At 41.8% G+C, this 13841-nt stretch overlaps 1 protein-coding gene across 15 annotated transcripts in view; it reads left to right on the top strand.

Moving 5' to 3' along the window:
- EPB41L2 (erythrocyte membrane protein band 4.1 like 2) overlaps positions 1-13841 on the top strand; it is a 215432-nt gene that overhangs the window by 148978 nt on the left and 52613 nt on the right. For all 15 annotated transcript variants that reach the window (XM_077162888.1, XM_077162892.1, XM_077162894.1 and 12 more), the window contains 3 exons: positions 1726-1801; positions 3629-3847; positions 5251-5338. In XM_077162888.1, the coding sequence (XP_077019003.1) occupies positions 1726-1801; positions 3629-3847; positions 5251-5338 (383 nt within the window). The remainder of the gene's footprint in view (positions 1-1725; positions 1802-3628; positions 3848-5250; positions 5339-13841) is intronic.

The following is a 13841-nucleotide window of genomic DNA, read 5'->3' as shown; positions in this document are numbered from 1 at the left end:
TAAGCCTTCTTCCCTTTGTTGTACTCTCTCCCGTTTAGATTTTCCAGGTGGTGTTCTCCTCGTGTTAGGCTCTTTAACCCACAGCTGAGGATGAATAAATAATTAAATCACGCTAGGGAAGGAGGTTTTTCGTACGTCCTGTTTTGCATCTGTCTTCTGTACTCTTGCTTGTAAACACATCCAGGGCCATACACTGATGTTATGGTAGTTTGGGAAGTTTCTCTTTCACTGTCACTGCCCTGGGTATCAACAGAGACAGTGACCAGAGGCAGCATCCCAGTGGTTTTGAATGCTGGGATGGTGGTGGCCATGCGTCCCAAGTGTAGGGTTTGCTGTGGGGGGTGGGGGGGTGGCTGTGCATCCCCGGTGCAGGGTTCTCTGGGGGTGAGGGGGTGGCTGTGCATCCCCGGTGCAGGGCTATTTCACTGGCTTGGTGCTCAGGCCCAAAAAACATAATCCAGGACTCTTGAAGATCCTGCAGTAACCCTTTATTACATTTTAAATGTTACGTGCCAGCCACACCTGTAATCTGGTTTCTAAGTTTGGCTGGAGAGACCTTACTAGTAGAAGAGTGGTGAGGCAAAACCCAGCAAAAGTGTGTATGTGTGTGTGTGTGTGTTGAGCACCTAGCCATTTAACAGAACAACTGTCCAGCTGAATGGGCTTGACTAGTGCAGCAGTGAGGGAGTGAGCACACATCCGGCGCAGGTGATGTACCTTGAATACCTGGTGGCTTGAAGAGGTTTCTTGACTTTTGAGTGGTAAAAAAAAGAACACAAGGACACATTGAACAAAAGAATGGGTTCAAGCCATCTTTCTTCAAGTCCGTGAATTAATGATCTAGTGAGCCTTTAAATATGTACAGTGAAGCGATGACACACCCACCCAACTTTGTTTCATTTCCAGGGTCCTGTGAACTATTGAGCAGGACTAAATCAGGCCTGAGGAATTGTTTGAATGCCTTGGTAGGGAAATAAGTACCTACTGCCTTCTTACCATATATTCTAAATTTTGTTTTGTTTTTCAAACTTTCCAAAACATAATATGTCGAGGCATTAGTTAAATGTTTAATGTGCAAATATAAATTTACCTTTCAATAAGTCACTTATGAGCTACTGGCTTGATATATCCATTTTTTAAATGGCACAAAAGTACACAATTTATGTTACATATGGTATATTTATATCTACTCTATAAAACCAGGGAAATAATTTTATTGTTTTAAACATACTCTCCTTACCTGGAGATCTGTTTTAGTACATCCTTCAAATTGCCATTAATCATTTCTTAAAGAGCTGTTGGGATCACTTCGGCATTGCCTCTCACCTCCCAATAAGTAGGAATCCTGAAGGATTTTTGTTTTTAAAGGGTGGAGAGTATTTAGCATCTGGAGCTCCTGTGGTTAAAACATGTCTTCCCTTAGACTGTTACGTGTCGGCTGTATTTAATTTTTTGTATAGTGGATCACCATACAAAGCATTTGTTGAAATACCAGTAAATGTTTATCAAAAAATAAACCTATTCTTCAATGGTGGGTTATTTATGTAACTGATATATTATTTTTCACTTTTTTTGGTTTGTAAATGATATCTTTAAAAAATAAAATCCTCTAAATTGATTTATAATGGGGTTAGACTGAACTGCTTAAACATTGGCCTTCAGATTGATAAAATATTGGTCATTCTGTTGTTTGGATAAATAACCATGATATTTAAATAATTACAGATCTTCCCTGGCTGTTCACCTTTAATGTGAAGTTTTATCCTCCTGACCCTTCTCAATTAACTGAAGATATAACCAGGTACTTTAAGAATGAACCTTTACATGAAGCTCTTATACCTGAGCTTTGGAAGAATGGGGTAATTTTAGAGTTAAAACCCAGACAATTTTTTTATAACTTGAATTTTAGAAAAGTTTCTTGGAAATTGATACTCCAAATTAGTTGGAAATGTTGCCAATTTCAAAACTTTAATTATTTTTCTTTAATTTTTTCATTTGTATTCAAATAATAGAAATTTTAAAAAATGTTATCATTGGCAACATTGTTTTCTGTTATACTTTAAGAATTACTGTTATGTAACATTTCATATTTTAATATGAAGATGGTTTTTATTATATGTGTGTACTTGGTACTCCTGTCATATCTCAAAGATAATTTAACGGTTAAAAAATGAAATTAGTTTAAAAAAACTATTGACCTGGTAAGGTTTTGTTCATTACCCTCCTCCCCCCAAGAAAACTGAATAAAAACAACTAACTAATAAGGTAGGTGTTCTTATGTAGGGTCAGTAGCTATTTCATCTCCATCTCTGGGGTTGTCTGAGCTATAGAACATGGGATTAAATTGCAAATAAAGGATTCAGTTTGGGAGCAGGAGAGCGTGTGCTGCTTCTGAGAGGGGCTGCCAGTTGGAGCAGTGCCGCAGGCACATCCTCAGTTAGACTGCGTGACCGCGACAGGGTTTCCTAGCTTTGCTAAGGATAAATATAGAGGGTCAGTTTTAGGTTTTTCGTTAAGGGTTACTCACAGAGCCAAGGAAAACTGCGGCACTGTATGTTCTTTCAGAAGCTAATGGGCCTGAGCACAGGGCTGCAAGTCTGCAGTTCATGTGATTTTGGTGCTCCCTCTGCATCTCTTGTGCGTGGGACGTGTGGCCGTGCTGGCTGCACAGGCCTGGAGCAGGCCCAGGTCTGCAGCCACGGCAGGTTTCTGAGGCACCTCGGCAGTCAGAGCCCTGGCATTGGGTTAGCAGGATTGGTGGTGACTTTAGCAAGGGGTTAAATTCAAGAGTAGAAGTGGATTTTTAAAATGTTATTACCAAATGTACTGATGGTGGTGGCAAAAATATCCAAATGGAGAATAAATAACATGTTTCTGCCGTTTTACTATGAAATGGAAAATACAAATACTTTTTAAAACTATACTAAGCTGCTTAGGATATTGCATAATTATAACTATTATTGTTAAAGCTAATTGTTGTTATTTTGTTTGTATTACCATTTTCAGTTGTACCTAGGGGAGGTAGCATTTCGCCCAGTTGACAGGTGAATACTTGGCCTTGTGCTAGTAAGTTGGCTTGTCCAAGGTCATGGGGACCTCGCCTGCTCCTCCGGCAACCTGGGCTTTCTCTTCCCCCCTGGGCTGGCCGTCCCTGGGTGAAGCATGCAGAAGTGAAGACTTCCAAGTTAGCATTTACTTACAGGGGTTATTAAAGCAGTCTCAGGAAAAAAGGAAATTGGTGTGAGAAGAGTACAGAGGACCTTAGCTTTTCTTGCAGTGTTTAAGACTGCAGTCATTTTTTATTCAATTTATCTTTACAACTTTGCCAAGGGATAGACTGATTTTTATTAGTTTTAAAGTCCAGGCGACAGAGTTTTAAGTGACTGGGAATGTGACCTTCAGTCACAAAGCTCCTCACTGTCCTAATGGCAGTAGAGCACATTCCAGGACCGTGAGCTAGCCCTCTGGACTTGGTTTCTGTAACAGGCCAAGGCAGGGCCAGTCGCTGGCGATGTGGCTGCTGGGGGCAGGAACAGCGTCCGGGCTCTGTGTGGGTGTCGGGGCTTTGGGGCGCAGGGACCAGGAGTGCTAACTGTTTTTCCGTCCTCGCCTCCCCTGCTCCCCACAGGTACTTCCTGTGCCTTCAGCTCCGGCAGGACATCGTCTCTGGCCGCCTGCCCTGCTCGTTTGTGACCCATGCCCTCCTGGGGTCCTACACCCTGCAGGCTGAGCTCGGGGACCACGGCTCAGAGGAGCGCGGCAGTGGCAACATCAGTGACTTCCAGTTTGCTCCCACACAGACCCGGGAGCTGGAGGAGAAGGTGGCAGAGCTGCACAAGACCCACAGGTGCCCACTCTGGGTGGGGCAGGGGCGGCCCAGCAGCTCCTCCTCGGTTTCTTCTTGGGCGCAGTCGACATGGGTGTCGTTTTCCCTTCTGGCTTTTCACCTAGTCCCGACGAAACCTGCCGACTGCCCTGGAGAGATCCGCTCGTTCCCCAGCTCCTCATGGCTCATGCTAAGGCATGTGCTGCTAAGAAGAAAGGCTCTCTCTGCCCGGCGGTATCTCCTTTTCCCTACCGCGCGTCCTCCCGCTCCCCAGCCGTCCCATCCCTGAGTGCACATGTCCACCTGACACAGACCCATGCACTTGTTCAAGATTTAGTTGTACTTATTCTGGCTTTTAATTGTTTACATGAAGATGTTTGAGAAAAGAAGCATGGGCGGTGGCTGCAGGGGGCTCTGAGGCAGGCGTGGTGACCCCCGCCGCCGGGGCCCGGTGCCCTCTGCAGCTTCCATCTGTTACGCCATACCCGGTCACACTCCAAAGAATTTGGATGGAAATAAAGGTTTTTTTTTTTTAGCACAAGTTTTTTTTGTTTGTTTGTTTTGTTTTTGTTTTTTTTTGCATGGGCAAGCACTGGTAATTGAACCCAGGTCTCCGGTGTGGCAGGCGAGAACTCTGCCACTGAGCTACCATCGCACTGCCCTTTAGCACAAGTTTTTAAAACTCCATCTACAAAATTATAATCTCCAGCATCTTAAAAAAAATTGAAGCTTTATAAATGTTTGACCTAAAATGATTTGGAAGCAACATTCAGAGATTAAAAGTTTAAAACCGGGTACATTCATAAACTTTGCTTTAAAAAAAAAAGCAGTATTTTGACTAACTATTTTCTTGTGAATTTGTTTCAGTTCTATTCAACAGGCATTTATTACACCAGTGATTTGCTGAAATGCTTTGGGGAGTATGAAGAGGGCGGGTCCTAGGCCTGCCGTCTAGGAACTTAAAATCTCTTTAGTTGGGGGTCCAGATAAGAATGGAAATAATTGGCGAGTGGGCAGGACGCAATATGTTACTGAGAACAGGTGTAAGGTCAGGCACATGTACTGTGTATCTTTATTTCCTAGAGGAAAACACAATTAAGGACCAAGAATGTGTCTATCTCAGAAAGATGAAACCACTTAAAAAATTTTCCTGTCAACTTGTACCCATTGAAGCCAGGGCTCTTTCCTGCTGTGGAACAGTGAAGAGCAGCTTCTAGAGGGTGGGTAGGGGTGGACGTGTGCCTCTGCCCTTGGCACGCTGGCTCACAGGATCTCGAGAGAAGCGTGCTGGAGGGGAGTGAGGCCTTCCTGTCTGAGTATAAATTTAACGATTCCTTCCCTAGCGAGTCTGCCAGCCCACCTCTCCCCCCGTCAGCCACACTGGCATCTGCCCGTGAGCTAATGTTGTTTCTCTTGCTCCTCAGGGGCTTATCTCCAGCGCAAGCTGATTCTCAGTTCCTAGAAAATGCAAAGAGGCTTTCCATGTATGGTGTTGACCTCCATCCCGCCAAGGTAGGGTAAAGAGGGTGCAGGGGCGCTGCCTTCCATGCTGGGGGCTCTGGTGCACAGGCACCTGTCTCAGTTTTGGGAAAATGCTACCGACCACGCCGGAGGGCCCCTGTGGCATCTCTTCGGTGACTTTGGTGGGGTTTCTGCACGAGGGAGGAAGCACTTGTTCTCCAGCTGCATCCTTCTTCCCTTCCCAGTCTCCAGCCTGCTCAATACTCCTTCCTTACCCCTCCTGCTGGAGCCCCCACCCTTGCAGTGCCAAGTGTGTCTCGGGTGGGCAGAGCCGATGTTAGCAGCCACAGGGCAGAGCAGTGTGGGTTGAGCACCTGCGAGAGGCCACCAGGCTGCCAGGGCCCAGTGCCAAGTCCTTCGGTTTTGCACTTTGAAGTAGAAGGTAAAGTACCTGACCCAGCTCCGGGACAAGGCCTCTTAGAGTGCCCGCAGAGCTTCGATCTTGGGGTTAGGAGCACGGCGCTTTTTAGAACAATTCAAAGTAACATTGATTCTGTCACATGGTGCACCCACTGGGTAATGTAGCATGCACAGATTTTTACAGCTCTTGGGAAAGAAAACCTGTGGAAGTTTAAAAGAAATTTTCATGTTGTTTTAGTATCTTTATACATTTTTTACTACCTTAAAATCAGATTAATTTTTTTATTAGAGGAGTTCTTTTTTTTAAACACCCTTTAAGGTACTTTTCACACATGTACATTATTATGGATTTTAGCTATTAAAAAATAGTTATAGAAGAACTCAGGACTAAAAAGGAGATGAGAATCTGAGTTCTCAGTGACCTCAGACCATAGTTTGTCTGGCTTGTCTAATACTAATACTAAGGAGAGTAACAAGTATTAATTTGCCATTTTTTCTGGTTTCTCACATTTCCAGGGCACATTCACCATTTTTAAAGAAAATATAAGTGATATTTGCACATAAATACAACAGTTATAAAATTTCATAATCAAAAGTTGATAATCAACTTTGAGATGCATTATTTATCTAAAGTTATTTCTAGATTTGGTGCTTACAGTCAGTTCCCTGAGGATGAAGTTTTCATAGCAGTCAGTCCCTTTGTGCTTTTAGTAGTTCCACCCTCTCTTTGGTTACTCAGAGTTAGGGCTTTTGGGTACCTAGGACTCCGGTTTTTTTATTAGGGGAGTGCTTAATGGCAGACTCACACCAGGGGGAATTGAGTAGCAGTCCTAAGGGGTTGTTGGGAAACCAGAAGAGTGGTTCGGAACCTGGGCTCGCTCTCTCAACCCCTGTGGGTCTGCACAGGTGAGGTCAGAGAGGTGTCCCAGACCTAGGAGGGTCTGCATGGAGAGGACCCTGTGAGGGGCCAGGCAGAGGGAGAAGCCAGTCAGTGTAACCCCATGGGGCGAGGGTCTGGGACCAAACAGCCTGACTCCCCCCCACCCCTGCTCTTTACCCCCTGCAAGGACTTCTCTTTGGAAACCAGTCGATCCTCTTGACATCCCTGGAAGCGGGCTCCCTGGGCAGTGAGCAGAGCAGAGAAGGGGCCTCTTTTTATTAGTTTATTTTTCTGACTTTTTTGCTGAATGGCAGAAGTCATGTACAGAGGACAAAGGCATGTTTTTTTCCCTTTCACTTCCTACCCTTTATCTGTGATTTCTATTCACACACACTGATGATTCTAAAACAATATGTGGAATGATCCCAAATCAGCAGATTTACTTGAATCCAGGTTGTGTTTATTTTAATGTCAGATAAAGTAGCTTCATTGTCCTGCCCCAAGATTGCTCCCGGCGAGAGGCGCTTTGTTGAGTGATCCAGTGAGGACTGCCCTGGTGGTGGCGAGACCCGTGGAGACTGCCTTGTGTGGTCAGCCAGCATGCCATGTGGGCCTGGAGTCCAGTGTCTCAGGCAGGCACCTGAGCCTGCTTGGCCCCAGCTTCCCCTCAGTCCCAGAAAGAGCTGTGGCTGCAGGGAGAGGAGAGTACCCAATGCCCCATAGTTAGGTGGTTTGCCCTGCCCTGGAGCCTAATACTACTTTTTAATTTGTACATTTGTATTGGGTATCCCTGCAGGGAAAATGTCATCAGTCACCAAGTATTTCATCTATCCAACCATCTATCCGTCCATCCTTCCATTTATCCATCCTGTCTAAATCTAAGTTACAGATTTACAGAAAATACTACATAAAATACAGAGTTCCCATATATCACCCTATTATTATTCACACCTTGCATTAGTGTGGCAAAATTGTTGCAACTGATGAAAGAACATTTTATAATTGTACTATTAACTATAGTTGGTGATTTGCTTTAGGTTTCATTATGTTGTACACTCCTCTGAAGTTTTTAAACTATTCCTATTCTAGTAGCTTATGTTCAACGTAAAACTGTTCCTTTATTCACATTCAAATACATAATTCAGCACTGTTAATTATGTTCACAATGTTTTACTGCCATCACTGCCATCCATTACCAAAATTTTTCTATCATCCCAAATAGAGACTTTGTATAGTTTAAGAATTAGTTCTCCATTCTGTATCCCCTCCCTGGCCTCTGATAACTTATATTTTACTAACCAATTCTATGCAGTTGCTTATTCTAATTATTTCATACAGCAGAATCATATGGTATTTGACCTTTTGTGTCTGGGCTCATTTCACTCAACGTGATGTCTTCGAAGTTTATCCATATTGTTGTGTGTATCGGAACTTCATTCTTTTTAAAGGCTGAATAATAATCCTTGTTGTATACATAGCACATTTAGTTTATGCATTCATTGGTTGATGGGCACTTGGGCTGCTTCTTTCTTTCGATGGTTGTGACTAATGCCGCTGTCAGCCTTGTGTGGATATCTGTTCGAGTCCCTGCTTTTGGTTCTTTTGGATCTGTACCTGGAAGTAGAAGTATCTGTGGTACTTCTGTGCTTAATCTTCTGAGGAACTGCCAACCAGGCTTTTGCAGAGACTGCACCTCGTTACATTCCCACCAGCAGTAATGAGCATTCCTATTTCTCCACATACTCTCCAAACTTCTAATTTTCAACATTTTTAATAGTAGCCAGGTAATGAGTGTTAAATGGTGTCTCCTGGTAGTTTTAATTTGCATTTCTGTAAGGGCTAATGATGTGAGTGACTTCTGTGGTGATTTTTGGCCATTTTTCTTTGGGGGAAATATCTATTCATGTCTCTTGCCCATTTTTTTTTTTAATTGGTTTGTCTTTTTGTTAGGTTGAAGAATTTCTGTATATTTATATATGTATATTCTTGTATACATTTAATATATATATTTTAAACCCTTTTCAGATTTGCCATTTCCAAATATTTTTCCCCATTGTTAGGTGGCTGCCTTACTTTCTTGATAAAGGCCATTGAGGTACAAAAGTTTTTAATTTTGGTGAAATCTCCTTCTTTTTTCCTTTTGTTGCTGTCCTTTGGGTGTAGCTTCTAAGAAACCACCATCTACCCCAAGGTCCTGAAGTGCTTCTCTGCGTTTCCTTCTATGAGTTTGATAGTTCTGGTGCTTATCTTTGCGTCTTTAATTCATTTTGAGGTGATGTTTGCGTGGGGTGTAAGGACGATCCACCGCCATTCTTTTGCTTTCAGAGATCAGATTTCCCAGCAGCATTTGTTGAAAATACTGTTCTTTCCCCATTCACTGGACTTGGCACAGCTGTAAAAAAGCAGTTGACCATAAACGTGAGGATTGATTTTTGAATTCTCAATTTGATTCCATGTATATCTGTCCTTGTACCAGAACCTTGCTGTTTGATTCCTGTGGCTTTGTAATACCTTTTAAGATCGGGAGAAGTGATTCCTCCAACTTTGTTCTTTTTCAAAATGACTTTGGTTATTTGGGGTCCTTTATCTTTTCATATGAATTTGGTGATTGGTTTTCAATTTCTACAAAGAAGGCTATTAGAATTTTGATTGGGATTATATTGAATTTGTGCACTTTGGGTAGAATTGACATCTTAAACAGTATTTAGAATTCCAGTCTGTGAACACAGAATGTCCTCCCATTTATTTAGTCTTTAATTTCTTTTAGCAGTGTTTTGTCGTTTTCTGTGTACAAGTGTTCTATATCCTTGGTTAGATTTACTCCTAGATACTGATTCTTTTAGTTGCTATTATTAGAATTTTTTCCTTGATTTCTTCTTCACATCGTCCGTTACTAATGTATAGAAATACTGCAGAGTTTTGCATGGTTGATCCTGTTACCTACCACTTGGCTGTATGTGTTTATTAGTTCTAGTAGTTTTTCTAGGATTGTCTTTATAAAGGTTCATGTCATCTGCATATACAAAGTTTCACTTCTGCTTTTCCAGCTTCTGCCTTTCCAATTTGCATGCCTTTTATTTCTCTCTCTCTCTCTCTCTCTCTCTCTCTCTGTTGAATAACAGTGGTACCAGCGGGAAAGCTTTCAGTCTTTCACTGTTAAGTCATGATGTTAACTGTGGGTTTAACATATTGCCCTTTATCACGTTGAGGAAGTTTCCTTCTATTTCTAGTTTTCTAAGTGTTTTTATTAAGAAAAGGGCAATATGGTGAATTTTGTCATGTGCCTTCTCTGCATCGTTTGAGAGGATCATGTTTTTTCCTTCCTTCTATTAATGTAATGTATTGATTTTCCTATGTTGAACCACACTTGCATAGCTGAGATAAATTCCATTTGATCATAGTATGCACTTCTGCTAGTGTGCTGTTAGATATTGTTTGCTATTATTTTGTTGAGGATTTCTGTATCTTCATTCTTAAAAGATGTTGGTCTGTAATTTTCTTTTCTTATGGTATCTTTATCTGGCTTTGTTGTGAGGGTGATGTTGGCGTCATAGAATGAGTCAGGGAGTGTTTCCTCCTCTTCATTTTTTGCAAGAGTTGACACAGGATTGGTGTTAATTCTTGGAGTGTTTGGTAAAATTCCACTGTGATGCCATTTGGGCCTAGGCTTGTCTTCCTCAGCTGGTTTTTAGATAACTGATGTGGTCACTTTACTAGTCATTGTTGTTGAGATCTTAATAGTCTTCTTGAGTGAGTGTAGGAAATTGGGGTATTTCTAGGAATAATTCCATTTCATCTGTGTGATTTAATTTGTTGGTCTGCGGTTATTCATAGTATTCTCTTTTAGTGCTTTTTATTTCTGTGGGGTTGGTAGTCATGTCTGCCTTCTCATTTCTAATTTTAATTAATTGTGCTCTGTCTCTGTTTTTCTTTTTCAGTCTGCTAAAGGTTTGTCAGTTTTATTGATCTTTTCATAGAACCAACTTTTGGCTCTGTTCTTTTGTTTTCTTATTCTCTATTTCTGCTCTAATCGTTGTTATTTACTTCTGCTCACTTTGGGTTTAGTCTGCTCTTCTTTTTAATAGATGCTCTAGTGTTGATATAAGTCTTTTCTTTCTTAATGTAAGCATTTGGAGTTACAAGTTTTCCGACGAGCACTGCCTTTGATATATCCTGTAAGTTTCTGTATGCTGTGTTTTCATTTTCATTGGCCTCAAGATATTTCCTAGTTTCTCTTATGATTTCTTCTTTGAACCACTGGTTGTTTAAGAGGATGTAGTTGTTTTTTTGTGAATTTTTCATTTTTCACTCGTATTGACCTCTAATTTCATTCCATTAATTCAGAGATGATACATTATATGATTTCAGTATTTTTTAATTTATTAAGGCTTGTTTTTGTGACCTACGATATGGTCTATCCTGCAGAATGATCCGTGCAGTAGAGAGGAATGCGTGCTCTGCTGCTGTTGGGTGAAGTGACCTGTACTTGTTTGTTAAGTCTAGCTGGTTTAGAGTATCGTTCAAGTCTTCTGTTTCCTTACTGATTTTCTGTCTAGATGGTCTGTCTGATTTTGAAAGTGGTGTATTAACTTTCCAACTATTAATGCAGAACTATCTATTTCTCCCTTTAAATCTCTCAGTCTTTGAATTTGAGGTGAGTCTCCTCTAAGAGCATATAATTGGGTTGTACTTTTTTTATTCACCCTGCCAGTCTCTACCTTTCTTCTTTTTAATGCAGTTTTATTTAGATACGTTCACCCACCACACAGTCCATCCAGAGTATATAATCAGTGACGGACAGCGTCACACATAGTTTTGCATTCATCACCATAATCAATTTTAGAACATTTTCATTACTCCAAGAAAAAAGAAAAAAAAGATAAAGATGGGGGAAAAAATAGAGAAAACCAAGAATATCCCATACTCCTTATCCCCACTCCCATCGTTGATCCTCTAGCATTGGTGTGGTATATTTGTTACTGTTGATAAAAGAATATTAAGATATTACTATTACCTATAGCCCATAGTTCAGAAAAGTGCATTTTTCCCATATACCCTTTTATTAAGTCCTTGTAATAGTGTCAAACATTTATTCTAGTTCATGGAAAGAATTTTTTATGTTTGTGCTGTTAATCACAGTTGTCTACCACAAGATTTACTGAGTTATAAATCCCTTGTTTTAACTTCTGGCTTTCCTTCTTGTTACATTTATGACTATGTTAGTTAGGGTTCTCTAGAGAAACAGAATTGCCAGAAAATATTCATAAATATAAGATTTATAAAAGTGTCTCACGTAACCATGGGAACATAGAGTCCAAAATCTGTAGGGCACACTGTGAAGCTGACAATTCCCATGGAGGGTCTGGATGAACTCCACAGGAGAGGCTTGCCAACCAAAGCAGGAAGAGAGCTTGTCTCTTCTGAATCCTCCTTAAAAGGCTTCCAGTGATTAGATTAAGCATCACTCATTGCAGAAGACACTCCCCTTGGCTGATTACAAATGGAATCAGCCAACATGATCATGATTTAATTCTATGAAATGTCCTCACAGCAACAGATAGGCCAACACTTGCCCAACCAGACAAACAGGTACCACCTGTTGACACATGAACCTAACCATGACAGTCCACCCCTTGTCAACTTGGCAGCTATACTCATCACCTTAAACCATACCTAATTTCTAAATAAAAAACAATAAAACACACATTTTTTAGTTCACCTAACAATACTCAACTGTCCTGCATATAAGCGGAAACACAGTAATCTCTCCAGAATAGGGTGCAAGTCTTTGGTTACTATTCATTTGTAAACTTGATATCTTACAACTTAAATACTATAACATGAACAAAACAGCATTACAGTCCTCGTTTCTGTAACTGATCACGTGGTCGTAGTTCATATTTATCACTACCTTCTTCCACTACCCACTCCATGTTCCCTTTACCCTCAGCAAGCACTTCAGCGGACCATGGTTCTTTGCCTAGAGGGGTCACCAGAACCTTCATTCTGGAAGTTTCAAAGCCAATGGTAGTCCTGACTGGATTGGGTTGTTGCAGTTTTCCATTGATTTTAATCACAGGGCATGGTAGTATTAAAAGATATACTAGGGGTTCTCCTATATTCCAGAAAAACTCTTCTTTACCTCCATGTGTAGTTGCAGTCCTATTTCCCCCTGATAGTCAGAGTCAATCACCCCAACCAATAAAGTAATTTCCTTCTTGGCTTGTTGATCCAGGGGCATGAGTAGCCCAAAGTGACCAGGTGGCAGTCTTAGATTCCAGTTCAATGGAATCATTGTTGTTTCTCCTGGTGGAAGCACTCCCCCTTTGGAGCTAAAACCTTTACACCAGCAGAGTTCAGGGTCTCAGGGAAAGGAAGCAGAAACTTTCCTAGTGGATCACTAGGGGTGATAGTGAGTGGTGCCATTCCAATTTCCATCCCCTGTTTCCTGGACCCATGGATCCTGGCTATGGGAGAAACAGCCCCATACAGTGGATGGAGAACATCATCCAAGCCCTGTCAGGTATTGCCACCTAGTTGGCACCATAATTGAGTTTTCAAAAACCCATTCTACAGTTCTATCAATCCATCTGCTTCTGGATTTTGGGGAACATGATAAGACCAGAGAATTCCATGAGCTTGTGCCCATTCCTGTACTTCATTTGCTGTGAAGTGTGTTCCTTGATCTGAAGCAATGCTATGTGGAACACCATGACGATGGATAAGGCATTCTGTAAGCCCACGGATGGTAGTTTTGTCAGAAGCATTGCGTGGAGGGAAAGCAAACCCATATCCAGAGTATGTGTCTATTCCAGTTAGAACAAATCGCTGCCCCTTCCATGAAGGGAGTGGTCCAGTGTAATCAGTCTGCCACCAGGTAGCTGGCTGGTCACCTCGGGGAATGGTGCCATATTGGGGGCTGAGCTTGGGTCCCTGCTGCTGGCAGATTGGGAACTCAGCAGTGGCTGTAGCCACGTCAGCCTTGGTGAGTGGAAGTCCATGTTGCTGAGCCCATGCATAACCTCCATCCCTACCACCATGACCACTTTGTTCATGAGCCCATTGGGCAATGACAGCAGTTGCTGGGGAAAGAGGCTGACTGGCATCCACAGAACAGGTCGTCTTATCCACTTCATTCTTAAAACCTTCCTCTGCTGAAGTCACCCTCTGGTGCACATTTACATGGGACCCAAATATGTTCATGTTTTTAGCCCAGTCAGAAAAGTCTATCCACATACCTCTTTCCAAGGCATC

The sequence above is a fragment of the Tamandua tetradactyla genome, chromosome 5 (genome assembly GCF_023851605.1).
Source record: "Tamandua tetradactyla isolate mTamTet1 chromosome 5, mTamTet1.pri, whole genome shotgun sequence".
Lineage (NCBI taxonomy): Eukaryota > Metazoa > Chordata > Mammalia > Pilosa > Myrmecophagidae > Tamandua > Tamandua tetradactyla.
This window is presented reverse-complemented; position numbering and strand designations above follow the sequence as displayed.